This window comes from Macrobrachium rosenbergii, chromosome 55 (assembly GCF_040412425.1).
Source record: "Macrobrachium rosenbergii isolate ZJJX-2024 chromosome 55, ASM4041242v1, whole genome shotgun sequence".
NCBI classification, from domain to species: Eukaryota; Metazoa; Arthropoda; class Malacostraca; order Decapoda; family Palaemonidae; genus Macrobrachium; species Macrobrachium rosenbergii.
Genome location: NC_089795.1, coordinates 87,331,776 through 87,348,536, shown reverse-complemented (window position 1 = coordinate 87,348,536; position 16,761 = coordinate 87,331,776). Strand labels below are relative to the sequence as shown.

The window sequence follows — 16,761 nt, the reverse complement described above, 5'->3', positions numbered from 1 at the left end:
TATAGCAAGCAACACAAGACACACGGTGAAACCATTTGCAAGGTTAAAGTTTGTCACTTCCCGATTGTTTCATTTTATCAGCTTAAATGATTTACAGCATGGCGTCTCAGTAATTTCACTGATTTCCATTGTTCAAGGGCAACAAATACATGGTTATCTTTTCTTGCCTCTACTTGTACATGGAGAAGCTGCTACATTTTGCCTAATGGGTTTAGCTTTGGTAAAATACCTCTAGAGGGAAGGTTACATATATAATTTGAAATTTACCAAGGGTTTGCGATGTTCTTTGTAAAAAAAAAAAAAAAAAAAAAAACCTTATCCAAAAATTATTTGGGTTAAAAAATTCAGGCCTATGATCTCCCTAGATCTAAGCTGCCTAGGCTTTATCCATTTTTCTTCAGATTTTCAAAAGCGAATCTTAAAACACTAAGTTCCAAAGTGCTGCCAAGTCTAGGTCCCTGCAGTCTCTCCTTAACATACTCAATTACTCTACTACAATACCAATTTACCATACATATCCTTTCTAGAATACTCAACCTGATTTGTCAACTATCAAAATAAATTATGTCTGTTCGTCAAATCATTTATAGGACAATAAAAGTTAGAATGAAGTGGGCTGGAACATTCTTGTACCCTTAGGGATTTATTAATGCAAAAAGTGGTATTCTGTCTTGGCATTAAAGCTACAGATATAATACAGTAGCTACCATCCAAATGTGTGTTCCGTATTGTAAAATATAGACATGACACAAGAGCAATTACCAATCTTATCTCCCCAATTTTCTTGTAGGGAAGATATGAAAATATTTTTTCAATAATTTCATTGGGCAGATCAAAGACGTGCAACTGAACACCAACATCCTGAGGGGAGGTTGGAGATGACAGTGACGATTTCAATCCCAGGAGTACCTGTGAAGAGAATGATAACATTCAGAGGATTTATCTTGACAAGATGTAGAGCATTAAACAAAAAACAGCTTTTGTCTTGGACTTAATGTGAAACATTTGTAAGGGAAATATAAGTAAACTGACAAAACTCTTTACATTACATACAAATTAGCAGGGCATCAATCATTGGGACTTGTGGTTGCCTATCAAAGTAATAATGTTTTGCATACACTTTAAACATAAGTGATACCTTAACCAGGTAAATTCCTATTTTCTCTTGACAGCCACTGCTACTAAAGCAGACTGAAATCCTGTGGTTCAAACTGAACCACAAACAAAAAAACACAAGCAAAGAGAGATCATGATGGAAAGAACTCATCTTAAAGACAAGAGCATTAAACATGGGAAATCAATAAAGACGGTAAGATAATCATTAACTCACTGAAGAACACTGAGCAATATGGGCATTAAAAAAAGACATCCACATACGAATACTACAGTAACATAAATGAAATTGATGTAGATATGAAGCACATCACAGACCAAACCTTAGGAAGAAAGTGATAGCAATGTGCACATTATTCAAGTCATTTATAAAATATGTCTATTAAGTGTTCTCGAAGTCATCACCACCACATGAACAATTTTGCCTGGACCCCCTTAATGGGTTAGAGAGAGATGTACAATGGGTTTCCTTCACTTTCTTTACTGTATGTTTTGTTAACGCAAAATTTTTCTCCCATACACCCATTAATCATAAACTGCCTTATTTCCATGACTGGTGAAATCCCAATCTCACTTGACTTGAATCACTCAAGGTCCAAATGATTTCTACTGTGTATACGTTCTCCTGTCTGGTGCTTCCTATTTAATCAATGAATTTTTATAAAAAAATCATTGTGAATCAGAAAAACAATTTGTTTCGCAAAACCCCACCAATCATAATGATGCTTCAACAGCATCACATGTGGGATGAAAGCTTCATAGAAAACTCCAAAACATTAGCAGTAGGACAACGGATTCTATAGACTCAAAAATGAGAAACTAATCAACGGTTCAGAGAGTGAAAGCTGCGCTCTGAGAAGTCACTCAATCACACATAATCGCTGCTTCTCCATAAACCTCTGTCACAACCCATACTCAGGAAGCACACCCTCAAATGAAATAATCTTCAAGCACTCCTACAACTATCTCTGGCAGGATCATGGGCCCTGGAATGGCTATGGTGTCTACTACTAAGGGCTACATGTGTGGCACAACTTAAGCAATAACCACTTGTCTCCCTATTTTGCAGCTCAGAGAGAGAGAGAGAGAGAGGAATAAAAAGAGGACCTAAAACAATGTTAAAATAATTATGTGAGGGGTAAAGGGGCAAACTTCATTTCAACTGCTATCAAAGGAAGTGCACGAGACGTAATCAATAACATGAATCACATGACGCAGGCAACAGGATGCCCTGCACTTGCTCCACCAGCAGTTATGATGCTTAGACACCTGATGGACCAGCAGATGTTGGGGAAGGATCAAGCTTCTGTGCTACATGAATCTTGCCAAGTGAAGGATTGATTAGTGCCCAAAACTGGGAATGAATCAAAGACGTAACATTTTGATGAAGGTGTACAAGGAAAGCAAAGTCCACAGAACTGTCTTATCCTGGCATCATGTGAGGCAAGACAGCCACGAATGACCTGAATGCAAGCAGCGGCAACACCAAGGTGGGAGGGGTTAAATGAAGGCACAGGATGCAAATTAATTATTATAGCTAGCTTGATCAAGATGTCTTGTCCTGTGGTAAGGAGGAAGGGAACATAATGTGTCATGCACCAATGGGAGAGTATATGTAGCTCCAAGCAGAAGGAATGAAAGCATGAGAAGTACAGGCATGCAGCCTACTGGTTACAAGCCGGGAGGAAGCACTTCTTTGCCAAACTGAGTGGTCTCTTTAGCAGTCATAAAGTGAGGAGATGAATCTTTCAACAAATGATACTGCCTGTGGTGGTGGTTTGGAAAAGCCATCAAAAGCCCGAATGGATTGTGGATATACAACGCCCTGAGAGACTAACCTTGGCAAGCCTCCCTATACCAACTGCGGGTAACATCGGTGGGCTTACAAATTTGCCAAGGAAGAACCTAGCAAGTTAAGAGGCATATTGATGCACTGAGGGTATGAAAACCTAACTAAACAAAGCTGGATATGGAAAACCAACTTGAAGAATGCTTAACCCTTTTGAGATTTTGGAGGATCAAAACTCATCTCTTGGGACACACACACACACAATTACTCTCTATGATATACTGCTGGTTTTGGTGTTGATTTGAATAATTAATTTTTGTAGCACATGTAAATTGGGAATACATCCTTTTATACATTCTCCTCTTCATAGCACCAACCATTCAAGTAGTTATAGATTGTAAACATAGTAAAACATGTAATAGTCATATCAATTAAAATTAAAAAATAATCTGTATACATACTATCCTCTGTTTACTAGGCCTTGTGCACTTACAAGAAGATGAAGAAATTGCAGCTGCATTTACAATGCATGCTGTAATGTGCTTGTGCATTTATCTAATCTTCTACTATACAGAATGCCTATTAGTATTATTATCAAAGCATTACTGTACTGTATAGTCACTGCATTCATTAGGTACATAATATATACATGACATCAAGTGTTGATGTGTTTGTTACAAACTGTACAATTATAAAGACAAACTATCACAAAAAGATGCCCACGTTTCATTATTTTGACTCAAAACACAAATTTCATTGTGGTTAATTTCTGGTTAATGTGTATACTATATTAAAACAAAATATGGTTTTCAATAATTTGCAACTAAAGTTTTAGTTATAAAGGAATTGTGTCACCACCCAGCAAATTAAAAAAGCTATCATGAAACCCTCACATGCCAAAATCCAAGTAAAAAAGACAATGCACATTTCTGCTTCTTTAAAAGATAAGAAAATATTCATACCTTGTCTGTAAGTAAAAAATGTTCACAATTCACAGCAGAGAGATAAGAGAACTCTCGTTCGAACATCATCCACTCCAATAAAGAGCAACATCAAATGCTGTAGTGCCCTGAGTATGTGGACATTTTGTGCACGCCATGAAGACATTCCCCAAAAAAGTATGTTTAATATATATAATATAAAATGATACCACGCTGTTCATGACACGAGCTGCATGTTAATTACTAACAACGATTCTCACTTATATCAACTTGATACATGAGTAATACATACTTGCAGAATTCGTTTCTGTGATGAATGGCCAACTGACGTTGAAGGGGATGTTGGATCGCTGTAACTATGATCACTGAGTGGACACACCTCACCAAAGTGCGACAGACGTGTCAAAACCATTATACCAAACAATGCCTGAAAGAATGGGTAATGAACTAACAAATTCCCAAAATTCATACGGAGCCATAGCTTATACTGTACTAATAAAAAATTTAGAAATCTATAAGAAAGTATACCTTAATTTTACCAGACCACTGAGCTGATTAACAGCTCTCCTAGGGCTGGCCCGAAGGATTAGACTTATTTTACGTGGCTAAGAACCAATTGGTTACTTAACGGGACCTACAGCTTATTGTGGAATCCGAACCAAATCTATAAATTCTGTGTTGATCAGTACTGTAGTAGAACTTAATGAGATTTAAATTTTATCTCTACTCGAGTACTCCAATTTCCAAGCTTTCTCTAATGTAGGACTCATCAAGACTAATTTTCATCCACCTGATGACCTGATTCTGGTGATGGTCATTACTAGAATTCTTTTACTCACACTTTTTCATTAATCAACCTGACTGTGTATTTATCTCTCCAATTCCCAAAGCCTTGCTTTCAAGAGGCAGGTCTACCATGTCTTTCTGGAATGAATGACATTTTCAAATCTATTCTACATGTCATCAAGACAATGACAGATTGAAGGCATTTAGGTGCTAATCATGTAATGTTCTCTAGAAAAAATACATCATTAGAGCCAGTAATATAGCAAAGCAATCAGCCCTTTTCATTCTATCTTAATTTATGATTCACAAATATACAAAAATTCCATGTAAAATTCTGCGTCCAATGTATATGAAGCATCAAGTAAGCCATCATTGACAACTCCAGAAACACCTGAAGTATTTCTCCTCAATTCCTACTTATTACAAACCTGGGCATGTTACCAAAATCAATACTGAATGATGAATCTTTCCATTACCTAGAGATAAAAAAATTTTTTTCAAAATATGCTCGCTAAGATACTGTACACCTTTTCTATATATCAAGAAATAATACTGATTATTTTTACAAGTTCATTATTCTCCACAGGACTCCACGTACGCTACAGGTGTAAAAAAATTAGTAATACTGTATATCTGATTAAAATAGGCTTTTAAAATTTTACTGCACATCAGCTACTTTAAGATGGTACAGTACTGAGAACTGAAGCACACCATTCACAAAATCATAAAGAAAAAGTTTTACGATCATTCAGAAATAAAACTTCGTACGTGGAGGTTCATCAGGAATGAAAAAGAACAGTGTAAGCCTACACAATACACACAAGCATCTCCTCGAAAGGTACAGTTTCAATACACTTCCCTTTTTATTAATGGGGCTGCTCTACATATATCGACATCATAAATAGACAACTCGGATACAGTAATATGCTCGCCTCTACCAAAGTTCGAAAATTCAGCAGGTAACCATACTTAAAACAATTCTTCTAACAATGCTTCCTTAATGCTAGAGCAGAAAATTGCAAAGCTGTTATTGTACAAGTATGCCACTGCATTAATTTTTGAAATAAAAAATATGCACCACATGTCACCTGGGGTTGATGACAAGATGGGTATAAATACTGTCTTTTGTTAGTATCTTTCCGTGCACTCAAATGCACAACTAGTCGTGATTACTAGAGGATTTACCTTAAAATTCCCTTTATGTACACTATTTTTAGTGGAAAAGCAAATCGTATAGGCTATTAAACATCCATCTCCCAAGGGGGGGGGAGGGTAATGACGAGGTTTTAATCGGTAATGACGAGGTTTTAATCTCACAAAATACACAAAAAATACTTGAAAAAATAAACTTACATTGCATTTTTTAAGCTCCTTCAGGTATTAGTGGCTTCATCCTCCCACATGAGATTTTAAACTTTTCTGCTACCTCCTTTTACAAGTCAAAGAGTACTTTTAACAATCTTTTCTACTAAATGAGAAAAATACTGTTAAAGCAAAACAAAAGTTCCCAAAACTGTAAGAATAGAGCGCTGTCCCTTTCCATTTGTAAAGGATAGGGATTTCAGCCCTCACCAATTTGAAAAATCACAATTTTTGGTCCCCAAAAGTGCAGCATTTGACCAGCTCTTAAGCCAAGCTACTGGCTACTAGTGTTGTCAATGATGGTGCTAATACTTAAGGTGTTAGAAGTAACATATCTGCTGTACTGTAGCAATATATCACAGATTTTTCCTCCGACTAAATACAGTTAAAACTATAAATAGCAAGGCACAGAGTACAACCAACATATTTCAACCCGAGTCACTTTTGTACTGCACTAATAAATTGGTTACACTTTTTAAAAGCTAGGTCATCTTGTTTCATTTAAGTTTTGCTCAACTGCACCTGGTAGTGTCAATGATTTATGCATATAACTTTTTATGATAGGCAGTACAGGCAGTCCCCGGCTATCGGTGGGAGTTCCGTTCCTGACGGTGTGACAATAACTGAAAATCGCTGATAACCGAAAACCAATAATAGCACCGATCCCTGGTTATTGACACCGCTAATAAGTGGGGATCGGTGCTGATAACTGGAGATCGGCACCAAAAATCCAGTTATCGTCGTCGTAAACCTGGATCGCCGATAACTGGGGACTGCCCGTGTACAGTATATCAAAACTAATTTGTACCTAAAATTTAACACTTATGACTTCCTAAACATTTTTAGCCTTCTTTATATTTTTACATTTTTCTGTCATCTCCTGGTTTAAACAGCTGTAACAATCCACGTTAAATTAATTTTCATTAAGTCAGTGATCACAACAACTGCAAATCTGGAGGGCCAGGTGTACATGTATATTGTGAAACTCCACTCTAGATATTTTTGGTATTGTATTGTTTCTATGCAGCATAAAAACGCACTGTACCAAAAGTCTGAGCAATTGACACAACTCATCAGTTTATGAGGCCATTTCCATTCATGCTGTGGCAACATGCACGTCACTAAACATTCAAATTATAATTACTAATGATATTTAGTTTGTCTGATGAGAACACCTTAATTCTATCATATATATATATATATACAGGTAGTCCCTGGTTATTGGTGGGGGTTCCATTACGATGGAGTGATGATACGCAAAAATTGGTGATTTTCGGTTATTGACACCTCTGTTACATATGTATCGGCGCCGAAAATCCCTGATTTTTGTTGCTAGACAAGCACCAAAAAACTGGATTGCCGATAACCAGGGACAGCCTGTATTTACTTTATAAAATAATTACCCAGGTCAACAATAAAAAAAGTACTTAAACTTCATCTCTACACATTTAACTGCAGCATAAACCAATTCACACTGACTTGAAACAAGCAGACTTTACTTCAACCATCGTTCAGAGGTTCAGATTCAAGAATGTGACCCCAATCAACTTTTCAAGTTATCCCTGAGATTGTACTAAATTTGCTCATTCCATTCAGTCTCTCAATGTATACTGTGTGTGACAAATCTTTTGACTTATCTCTTCCTATTCAGTTCCAGAGTATGTTTTCCAAGACTATTCTGACCATAAAATCCTCACTGAAATCCATTCACAAATAACAATTCCAGAGTGAAATTCAAGTCAACGAATGTTCCCTCCAGTTCAAAGTGCTTCAAACCCACTGGAAATCTATATAAGCAACTTATAAGGGCACTGTAACAAAATGGCCTGGTCTCTTTCTTTTCTAGACAACTTTCATTATCTTAGCATCTCTGACAATTTGTTTTATGATTATTTACCATGTAGCAAACTCAAAATAACTTGCATATTCCCTGGATACACAATTCTGAATTCTTATACAATCATATGGATCGACTTTGGTAAAAGCTTGCTTGGTTTTTGAAGCTTTGTAACAAGGTATGGTAATTACTAAGCAGCAAGTGAAGAATTGGGGCCCGCATATTCACTCATTATCAGCGTTACTTTTTCCATTTGGTAGGAGTGACCACTGCACATTCTTCCTTTTGTACACCTCCTTCCTGCAGTTTTCTTCATCTGCTTTTTACTTCCAATATTTTAACGTTTCCTTCAAATGCAATTCAAGTTTTGTTTCTTGTTTTTATTCTTTTGCCTGACTGGACATGATCATCTTCCCTAGTTACTCAACACACAACAATATATCCTGTACTGCCCTGTCAGTTGCATTTAGCATGTGAGCTCAGTGTAACAGTGCTATCTTTCTTAGGTAGTCACCGTCTTCATTCTTATACTGTATGTTACCAGTTTTTCTCCGACTACTCTAGCCCTTTGTTTGCTGCATCTTTAATATTTGGCTCAGAGAGAATTACAGCATGGCTTCTCACTCATGGGCTTCATAGCATTCTTTAATCCTCTAGCCTGCAAGATTCTGGTTCTGCTATTCTCTCATGTTTTCTTACTACAAACTCACTGGGTTGAACCCATATAAAAAAAATCTGAGCACTCAGTTATAACCAATTAGAAGTGAAGCCAAATGCATACACCCCAGTATCTACATAAACATCAGGCTAGTGCTACCCATTCATAAACACGCTAACCTACACAATACATTTTTTTTTTTAGAGTATGCTAGGCTATTTTTTGGGTAATAGGCTTATGTGTGACTGTGAGTTGCATAATGCTTTGTAACTCCTTACTATCTATACTGAAGTTGGCACTTTTTAGATATATACATGTCTTTCATATAATTTACATGTTGGGCCAAATTTCATGCTCTTAGAAGCCCTAACTTGAAATCTTGTCTCATCCAGTTTATATTTCAAGCGTCTTGAATTCTCTGAACCACCTTCTGGGGTTTGTGTTCTCTGTTTCCTTGGAAACAAGGGCTAGTCCGCTTGTCCTACAGACAGTGACCATTTTAGCCTTTCAAACATACAACTTATTCTTTAGATGTGCCACATTAGTGTAATTTTAAAACGGTGGTTGTGTGAATTAGCAATCACAGCTCCTCTCTTTTTTCATCACTGCCACTGCTGGACTTGTTCTTCCCTGTATTACTGATGCAGTGCCTATCATCCTTCGGATATTTTGGATACTCTGTACAGCACTTGAAAGTACCTATCATAAAGGATTTTCAATATAGTCAGGCAGTGACCTTTCTCTAAGACAAGCCGAACCAATCAACATTTCCAAGGAGAGGGAAAAAGAACAGACACACAGAAGGAAGTGAATTTAAGAAACAGTTTAAATATAACCAGGACCAGACATTTCTAGTTATTGCTGCTGCTACTTGCACTAACACTGTGGTGCCTTCAACCATTATTGCTCATTGTGTGCAAAAAATTTATGCCTGTAACCTGACACTACCTGTGAAGACCCTTCAGCCCTTGTAACAGGCATATCCACATACGGCCTACCACCCTTATTTGGGCTGCATTCAAACAATGTTTGGAAGATGGTTAAAATCTCAACTTCTTTATATAAGGCCAATCTACTAGTGTTAGAAGCAGGCCATTCATAAAAAGACCTGTGCAGATGCCTCAAGACTGAATGAATATTTACTGTACTGCATTCTTCTGTATCAGTCCTTTCACACAGTTTTTGGCACTCACACCAATGCAAGTTCTAAGGAGACTGATAGCTACCACAGGATGTTCGGTCTCCCACTGCGCGGAACGAACTGCAAGCAACAAGATCAATCAGACCAGCTAAGGGTGGCACAAATATTATACCAGGACACGCAATAGTTACAGAGGCTGGTCACGGGTGAAGAAATTGCTTCAGCAGATGGCAAGGAAAACACTGGCCTTGGTATTTAAGTGCCCTGAGATTAGGTTATGCTGACTGGCCACAATAAACAGTTTAATAAAATCTCTCTGTCAAAGGTGAAGAAACATTTAAGAACACAAAATTTGCTTGAACAAGTAATTTATATAAAAAGTGGTATATACCTGAAAACTGCCAACATCAGTTCAGGTGGAAAAGGGTCACTCAGCACACTGCAAGCGATGTCACACAATGCTATGACCTAAGGAATTTCCATAGGCTGGGAAGGATAGCCAAGCAACAAATAAAACCAGTAAAAATGTGCCAAAGTTTCTTCGGTGCAACCAAGTTTTCTGTACAGCATATAATCAAGGCCACCGACAACAGATCTATCTTTCGGTGGTCTCGGTATAATGCTGTATAAGCCATGGCCCATGGAACTTTAACCACGGCCTGGTGGTGGTCTATCCTATATCGTTGCTAGAAGCACAATTATGGCTAACTTTAACCTTAAATAAAAATAAATACTACTGAGGCTAGAGGGTTGCAATTTGGTTTGTTTGATGATTGGACGGTGGATGATCAACATACCAATCTGCAGCCCTCTAGCATCAATAGTTTTTAAGATTTGAGGGTAGACAGGAAAAATGGCTAGACAGACAGACAAAAGTGGCACAAAACTAAAAATTAAACTAGGCAAGCAACCGACAAATGTGCCTCGAAAGGCTGAAAAATACAAGTGCACAACCCTTAAAATTAGCCTAGCATAGGCCTACTCCCAGAACAAATCTGTTAAGTTAGCTTCTTCATGAAAGGCCAGTAAAAGCCTAGATTTATACAGCACACTACATTTCACTTTCAATTGATAAAATAGCAGGAAACTATGATTCCTGTTTATTTGGAGTAATAATGTAAAGTCTACTTTCATGACATCAATTTCTTCACAGTACGAACTAGCCTATGCCTCCTTAGCATTTAGTCATTGTCTATCAGTAAAATTTGGCTATACAATGAAATTTACCAGAGGCTACATTACCCTAATAAGCAAAAGATTTGTCTGTATAAACACCACAAACGGAGTCTCCACGAGAATCAAAATTATGAATTTGGGAAAGTTATCAAATAAAAGGACAAAAGAGCCACACACAAGGTAAACAATGATTGTGGAAAAATTAAAAGTAGATACTAAAGGAACTTGGTTTCTTTTCAGGATGTGGCTTTGGAGTACGAAATTATAAGGGAATAGCAGTACAACCAAAACTCTGCTGGACTAAAGAAGATGAACACAATGAAGCCAGTGAGGGAGAAGCCATTTTGGAATTCCTTCCACGAAAGATTTTACAGATGCTGCAAAGAAGCCATTTTGGAATTCCTTCCACGAAAGATTTTACAGATGCTGCAAAGAAGCCATTTTGGAATTCCTTCCACGAAAGATTTTACAGATGCTGCAAAGAAGCCATTTTGGAATTCCTTCCACGAAAGATTTTACAGATGCTGCAAAGCCATTTTGGAATTCCTTCCACAAAAGATTTTACAGATGCAAAGAAGCCATTTGGAATTCCTTGAAAGATTTTACAGATGCTGCAAAAAGCCATTTTGGCAAAGATTTTACAGATGCTGCAAAGAAGCCATTTCCTTCCACAAAAGATTTTACAGATGCTGCAAAGAAGCCATTCCTGGAAGATTTTACAGATGCTGCAAAAAGCCATTTAGGAATTCCTTCCAAAAGATTTTACAGATGCTGCAAAGAAGCCATTTTGGAATTCCTTCCACAAAAGATTTTACAGATGCTGCAAAGAAGCCATTTTGGAATTCCTTCCACGAAAGATTTTACAGATGCTGCAAAGAAGCCATTTTGGAATTCCTTCTGCGAAAGATTTTACAGATGCTACAAAGAAGCCATTTTGGAATTCCTTCCACTAAAGATTTTACAGATGCTGCAAAAAGCCATTTGGAATTCCTTCAAAGATTTTACAGATGCTGCAAAAAGCCATTTTGGAATTCCTTCCACGAAAGATTTTACAGATGCTGCAAAGAAGCCATTTTGAATTCCTTCCACGAAAGATTTTACAGATGCTACAAAGAAGCCATTTGGAAGTCCTTCCGCTGAAAGATTTTACCGATGCTGCAAAGAAGCCATTTTGGAATTCCTTCCACGAAAGAATTTACAGATGCTGCAAAGAAGACATTTGGGAATTCCTTCCGGCAAGATTTTACAGATGCTGCAATGTCCAAAGTTGTTCAGAGAAAAAAAAAAATGTTCTCATACAACATACAAATTAGAAATAAGAAACATTTTATTATAAGGAAATGTACTTACTACCAAAGAAAACAACGGCACTGTTATACCATGAGATGTGAGATGTGCTACATGCGGTTCGGCACAGGGTATATTGATGCATGCCGAGTAACATGGAAGAGAGATGATGGGTTAGTCAATGGAGTAAATGCAAGAAAATACAGGAAACTGAGAAATTAAATGACACAAAGGGAACTTTCCAACAGACATGAGTATAAAAGGCCTATTATGAAGGCTGCAGAAAGATGGCATACACAAAAAAAAAATGGGGAAGCAGTATGCAGAAAGTAGTCTCAGAAGAGGTCTATATGAAGGAGGCAATGAAGAAGATATAAGAGAAAAACTATCAAAACTTCTACAAAGCATAGTGAAGAAGGAAAAACGTCTCAGATCTGTAAACTGGACGAGGACAGAAAACACACGAGAGGGGTAAAGTATCTAAAAATAAAATGAGACAGCGATAAACTTGAAAATATGATAAATAAACAAAGGCTTAAAACTCTGAAAACCTACTGCAAGAAGATGATGTCACCATGACAAGTGGAAAGGCTCCCAGACCACCTGGGGTAGAACCAGTCACTGAAAAACTTACAAGATTACCACGCATGACATCATGAAGAACAAGATGGAAACTGACTAATGGGCAGAGTATTATACAGTAAAATCTTTAAGAAATGTGGCATACAGAAAATATCATACAGCGGGCTTAGAATGCTTTCAAACAGTGTAGAGAAGGTGACGAAGAATAAATGTGAGTCCCAATCATCAATTTGGTTCGCACCCAGGATATCAATATCAGAGGCACTATGCATTTTACTGAATAAAAAAACAAGAGCATGTCAAGTACCTCAGAAAAATGTTATATATTTCCATACTTTGAAGAGGTATTTGGCAAGACAAGAAATCTGATAAGACCTTACAAATCAAATGGGTATAGGCCCATACCTGAGAGACTTAACTTGACAAGATATGCAGTGTGGCAAGGTCAGGGAGAATTTGGGATGAATGCTAGTGCTTATTTAGGATCAGCATTGAATCCTTTATTACCTATGTGAGAAATGAAGATCACTAAAACAGTGTGTGAATAATGAGGCTAATGCATGTAAATGACAAAGAGTTGGTGGAAGATGTACGGTAAGGATTATTACTGTATATAATGGTGGGGGGGGTAGAGTAGGGTGGGGATAGAGCAGAGTGGGGTAGGGTGGGGATAGAGCAGAGTGGGGTAGGGTGGGGATAGAGCAGAGTGGGGTAGGGTGGGGGGGGTAGACATTGGATATTGTAGTACATTTCTGTTACCTTGGCAACATACTAGACTGCAATGACAAGAGCTACAAACCGAAGGAAAAAACAGCAAAAATGAAAAACTGCACCAAACTAAGATTGTTGTACTGTTGATAAATAAAGCCAAAAGTATCCCTTATAAAAAAAAAGGAAAAAAAAATTACATGTTCCAGGCCTATGCTTCCCTATGCACTCAGCCCACAAGAAAATGGAGGAAATTTTGTAGAGTGACTACAAAATGGGGCTGGAATCAATTGGGAATATCACACTCAAAAGTAGTTGCAGATGTGATGAGCAGTAGATATGTTACACATAAGAGTGATAGAATAAGGCTTACAAGTATAATAACTTAAAAGCTTGAAGATCATATAAAAAGGAGTATAAATATGCATATGATGATCTAGACCACATGGGAAAATTCACACGGAAAATGCTACAAACTGAACAAATATAATCGAAAGACTAAATAATACTACAGTGGTGACGTTTATTAACCTAAAAATTAACTTGGAATTTAACGATTCCTAACATACGCTAACAAAGGGTAGCTGGAGAAAGATTACTAAAATATACAAAAAAATCCCATACTCAGTGTAATTTCTTAAAGAAAAATTATAAAAATAATCTACAATAAAAGTTTTTGTGGGTTAAAGATTAATTTTACTTCCCGACTCGCTCGAAGTTGCCTGAATGCGGCTGATTTACCCCAACTGCGACAGACGGGGAGCCTTTAATTTTTCGATAATCAAAAACCGAAAAAAAACAGCGTAATTCCTTTGTTCTCGCTTATTTACGCTACAAAACCGCTAAATGGAAGCCGCAACGACCTAAAAGTGGTATGACATGGCACAACCGGACCGAAGGCCACGAAAATTGGTCGGTCGTCGCGAAATTCCGGCCCCGCCAACCTCCGCGCTCGCGATATTAATCCATCGCGAACTTCGTATGACCAAGGCTTGGGTCGGAAGGAATGACCTTGGCTAAGAAGCCATTATGCCTTATTTCCGAATAAATCTCGTCATTTCCCCGATGTGAAGCCACTCGGCGAAGCTTCGGGCATTCACATGGGCCGCGAGCGCGTGCAAACCCGAAGCCGAAGGATGAAACCTCACCTTTTTCCAATAAATAGGAAAGCTCTTCCACCTTAATGTCCGCCACTCCACCAGTCCGAGCTGTTCTGTATTTACCGCTTATTTGCCAAAACGCGGCCCATTTACGACCTGGAAGCCTCTTCGGTCGATGCAACGGACCCCGCTAGACGATCCTGTCGATTCTCAGCATCATAGAATCACGATTAGAGGAGATACGGGCGAAAATGAGTAGTATGTTATCACTTATTGTAGTAACAAAGCGTAATGTCTAAGGCTGCCAGCTTTCCTCAGCTATAAGACCACGTGCAACCCTTCTGAGGGAGGAGACCGAGCGGGATCTCCGACAAGTTTTGGTGGTGTTTCTTGTTGCCTGGTTTTGATGCGGGTCTTTCACTAAAATATACTTCGTTTGAATGATGGAATGACATTATTCTGTGTGTATATTTATTATAAAGTACATTTAATGGCATATATGAATATTTCTTCACCCAGTTTTCATCGAATAATTCCTTCATATCACTCGATATGCTTGATGCTTCAGAGGCATAGTTCGTATTGGGCGGGTAATTGAAATCATGATACGGGATGATGATGGTTACAAAGCCTTCAATAAATGAAAACTTTTGCCGTGAAGGCTTAAAAACATAAGACTCGTGAAAAGATATAAACCATGGCGAAGAGACAGCACTGCGTCGATTAACGCGACAGCCATCACCAAGCAGAAATGACGGCAGATATTCCGTGCATAGCAGTTTTCAAAACGGACAGATTAAAATACTGCGAACAGCGTTAACAAAGCAACAGACCCAAAAATAAAAGAAAAGCAATAAGCATGGTAATAAAAGTAACAATTTTTTTTAATTAAATCTTTTTATTAAGACTGATTAAAATATAGTCAGGTTTTGGTAGCGCGCACCTCAGGTATTCCGGGCCGACATTTCTGACGGGCCAAAAGCCCAGCAAAATGCATAAATAATACGAGTACCAAAATATATTGGAGATAGACGTACAGGATTATATAAAGCGGATAGACAGTCTATACAACTATAGCCCTAATGCTTTAGAATTTTGAAGTAAAACTACAATTTTACATGTCTAACGAATTATTAAAGATTCATAGGGAATGGAAGATAGCGTATAGGATGTTCATACGGCTATATAATACTTTTATAATAATAGCACATCGCAGTTTCACAAAAAATTAGACTAATGTTTTATGAATAACTAGAAAAACCATCCAAATAGGATTTTGTTCCGAGAAACTCGGTATTGATACAGACAAAACGAAAACCAATTGATGAAAATGATGGAAGTGACGGCCCGCTAAAACACATTGTGCATCTGTTGGTCTAACTCTAACCAGTGATTTGCCTCTCTGATTGATAGTGTACTACATCAAACCTAAGAGGCTGGAGCATGTGTCATACAATTCCCTTTTGGCACAAGCCATTCCCGAGCTCAATAAGGCCAGTCAACACGTCAAAGTCATCCCAAAATATTAAAATTCTTTATTATAGGCCTAAAACTATCCGTCGCTTAGACCCAACCTGACATAGTCTATATTTTACTGAAATTGAATCCCTTCACAGCCTTGAAGTCGCACCACTGTTGACTCTTACTGGCTTTGCTATTTCTTATCAGTCTAGATACTTCCGTTGTGATTTCAGGGGAAATGCTATAAACACGAACTATAAAACCAAGTAACGTAGAGGCTACTTGCCACTTCGTAAAATTCACAAAGATGGGCTTTCGTAACATCCTCACCGTTTACGGGCGTCACAAAAGCAAAGGTCTTTGACGAAGCAGACGGATTATCTCTTGCTGTTAATTTCATGGGACACTGAAGCTTAATTCTCTTGGAACAATCAGTTTTCCCGCTCAACATAAAGAAAATATGATTCCAAATGATTCTACGTACGCTGAGCTGTCCATCCAGTATTTTGAATTTCAACTGCCTGCAGCCACTAGAGAGTTACTATGGCCATTATGCACTAAACGTTATTATTTGTTTTTTTCTAGAGTCCGGAAACACACGGTATTACAGGCTGGTTGCTGGTCTAATACGCTTTAGCGAGTAATCACTTGAAATTTTTTACACATATACTTTATAGCAGCAATGAATTTTGATTCCAAACTGTAGCCCTATAATCTCTTCATGGTAATCACAGATATTCCTTATATATTTTTTACTTGTTGATTTCCTTACCTCTGTTTATTTATTTATGCTTCGTTTTCAATTCCTTTGGTCTTTTCT

General features: G+C 37.7%; 1 protein-coding gene across 3 annotated transcripts in view; it reads right to left on the bottom strand.

Annotated features, from left to right (window-relative positions):
- LOC136835605 (uncharacterized) overlaps window positions 1–16,761 on the bottom strand; it is a 95,296-nt gene that overhangs the window by 20,433 nt on the left and 58,102 nt on the right. The window contains exons 1-3 of one of the 3 annotated variants that reach the window (XM_067099342.1): window positions 14,529–14,849; window positions 4,136–4,270; window positions 763–909 (exon numbers count right to left, since the gene is read on the bottom strand). In XM_067099342.1, the coding sequence (XP_066955443.1) occupies window positions 763–909; window positions 4,136–4,255 (267 nt within the window). In that variant the 5' untranslated portion in view covers window positions 4,256–4,270; window positions 14,529–14,849. Of the gene's footprint in view, window positions 1–762; window positions 910–4,135; window positions 4,271–12,645; window positions 12,716–14,528; window positions 14,850–16,761 lie in introns of those variants that run through there. The other 2 variants (XM_067099344.1, XM_067099343.1) reach the window with 2 other exon arrangements.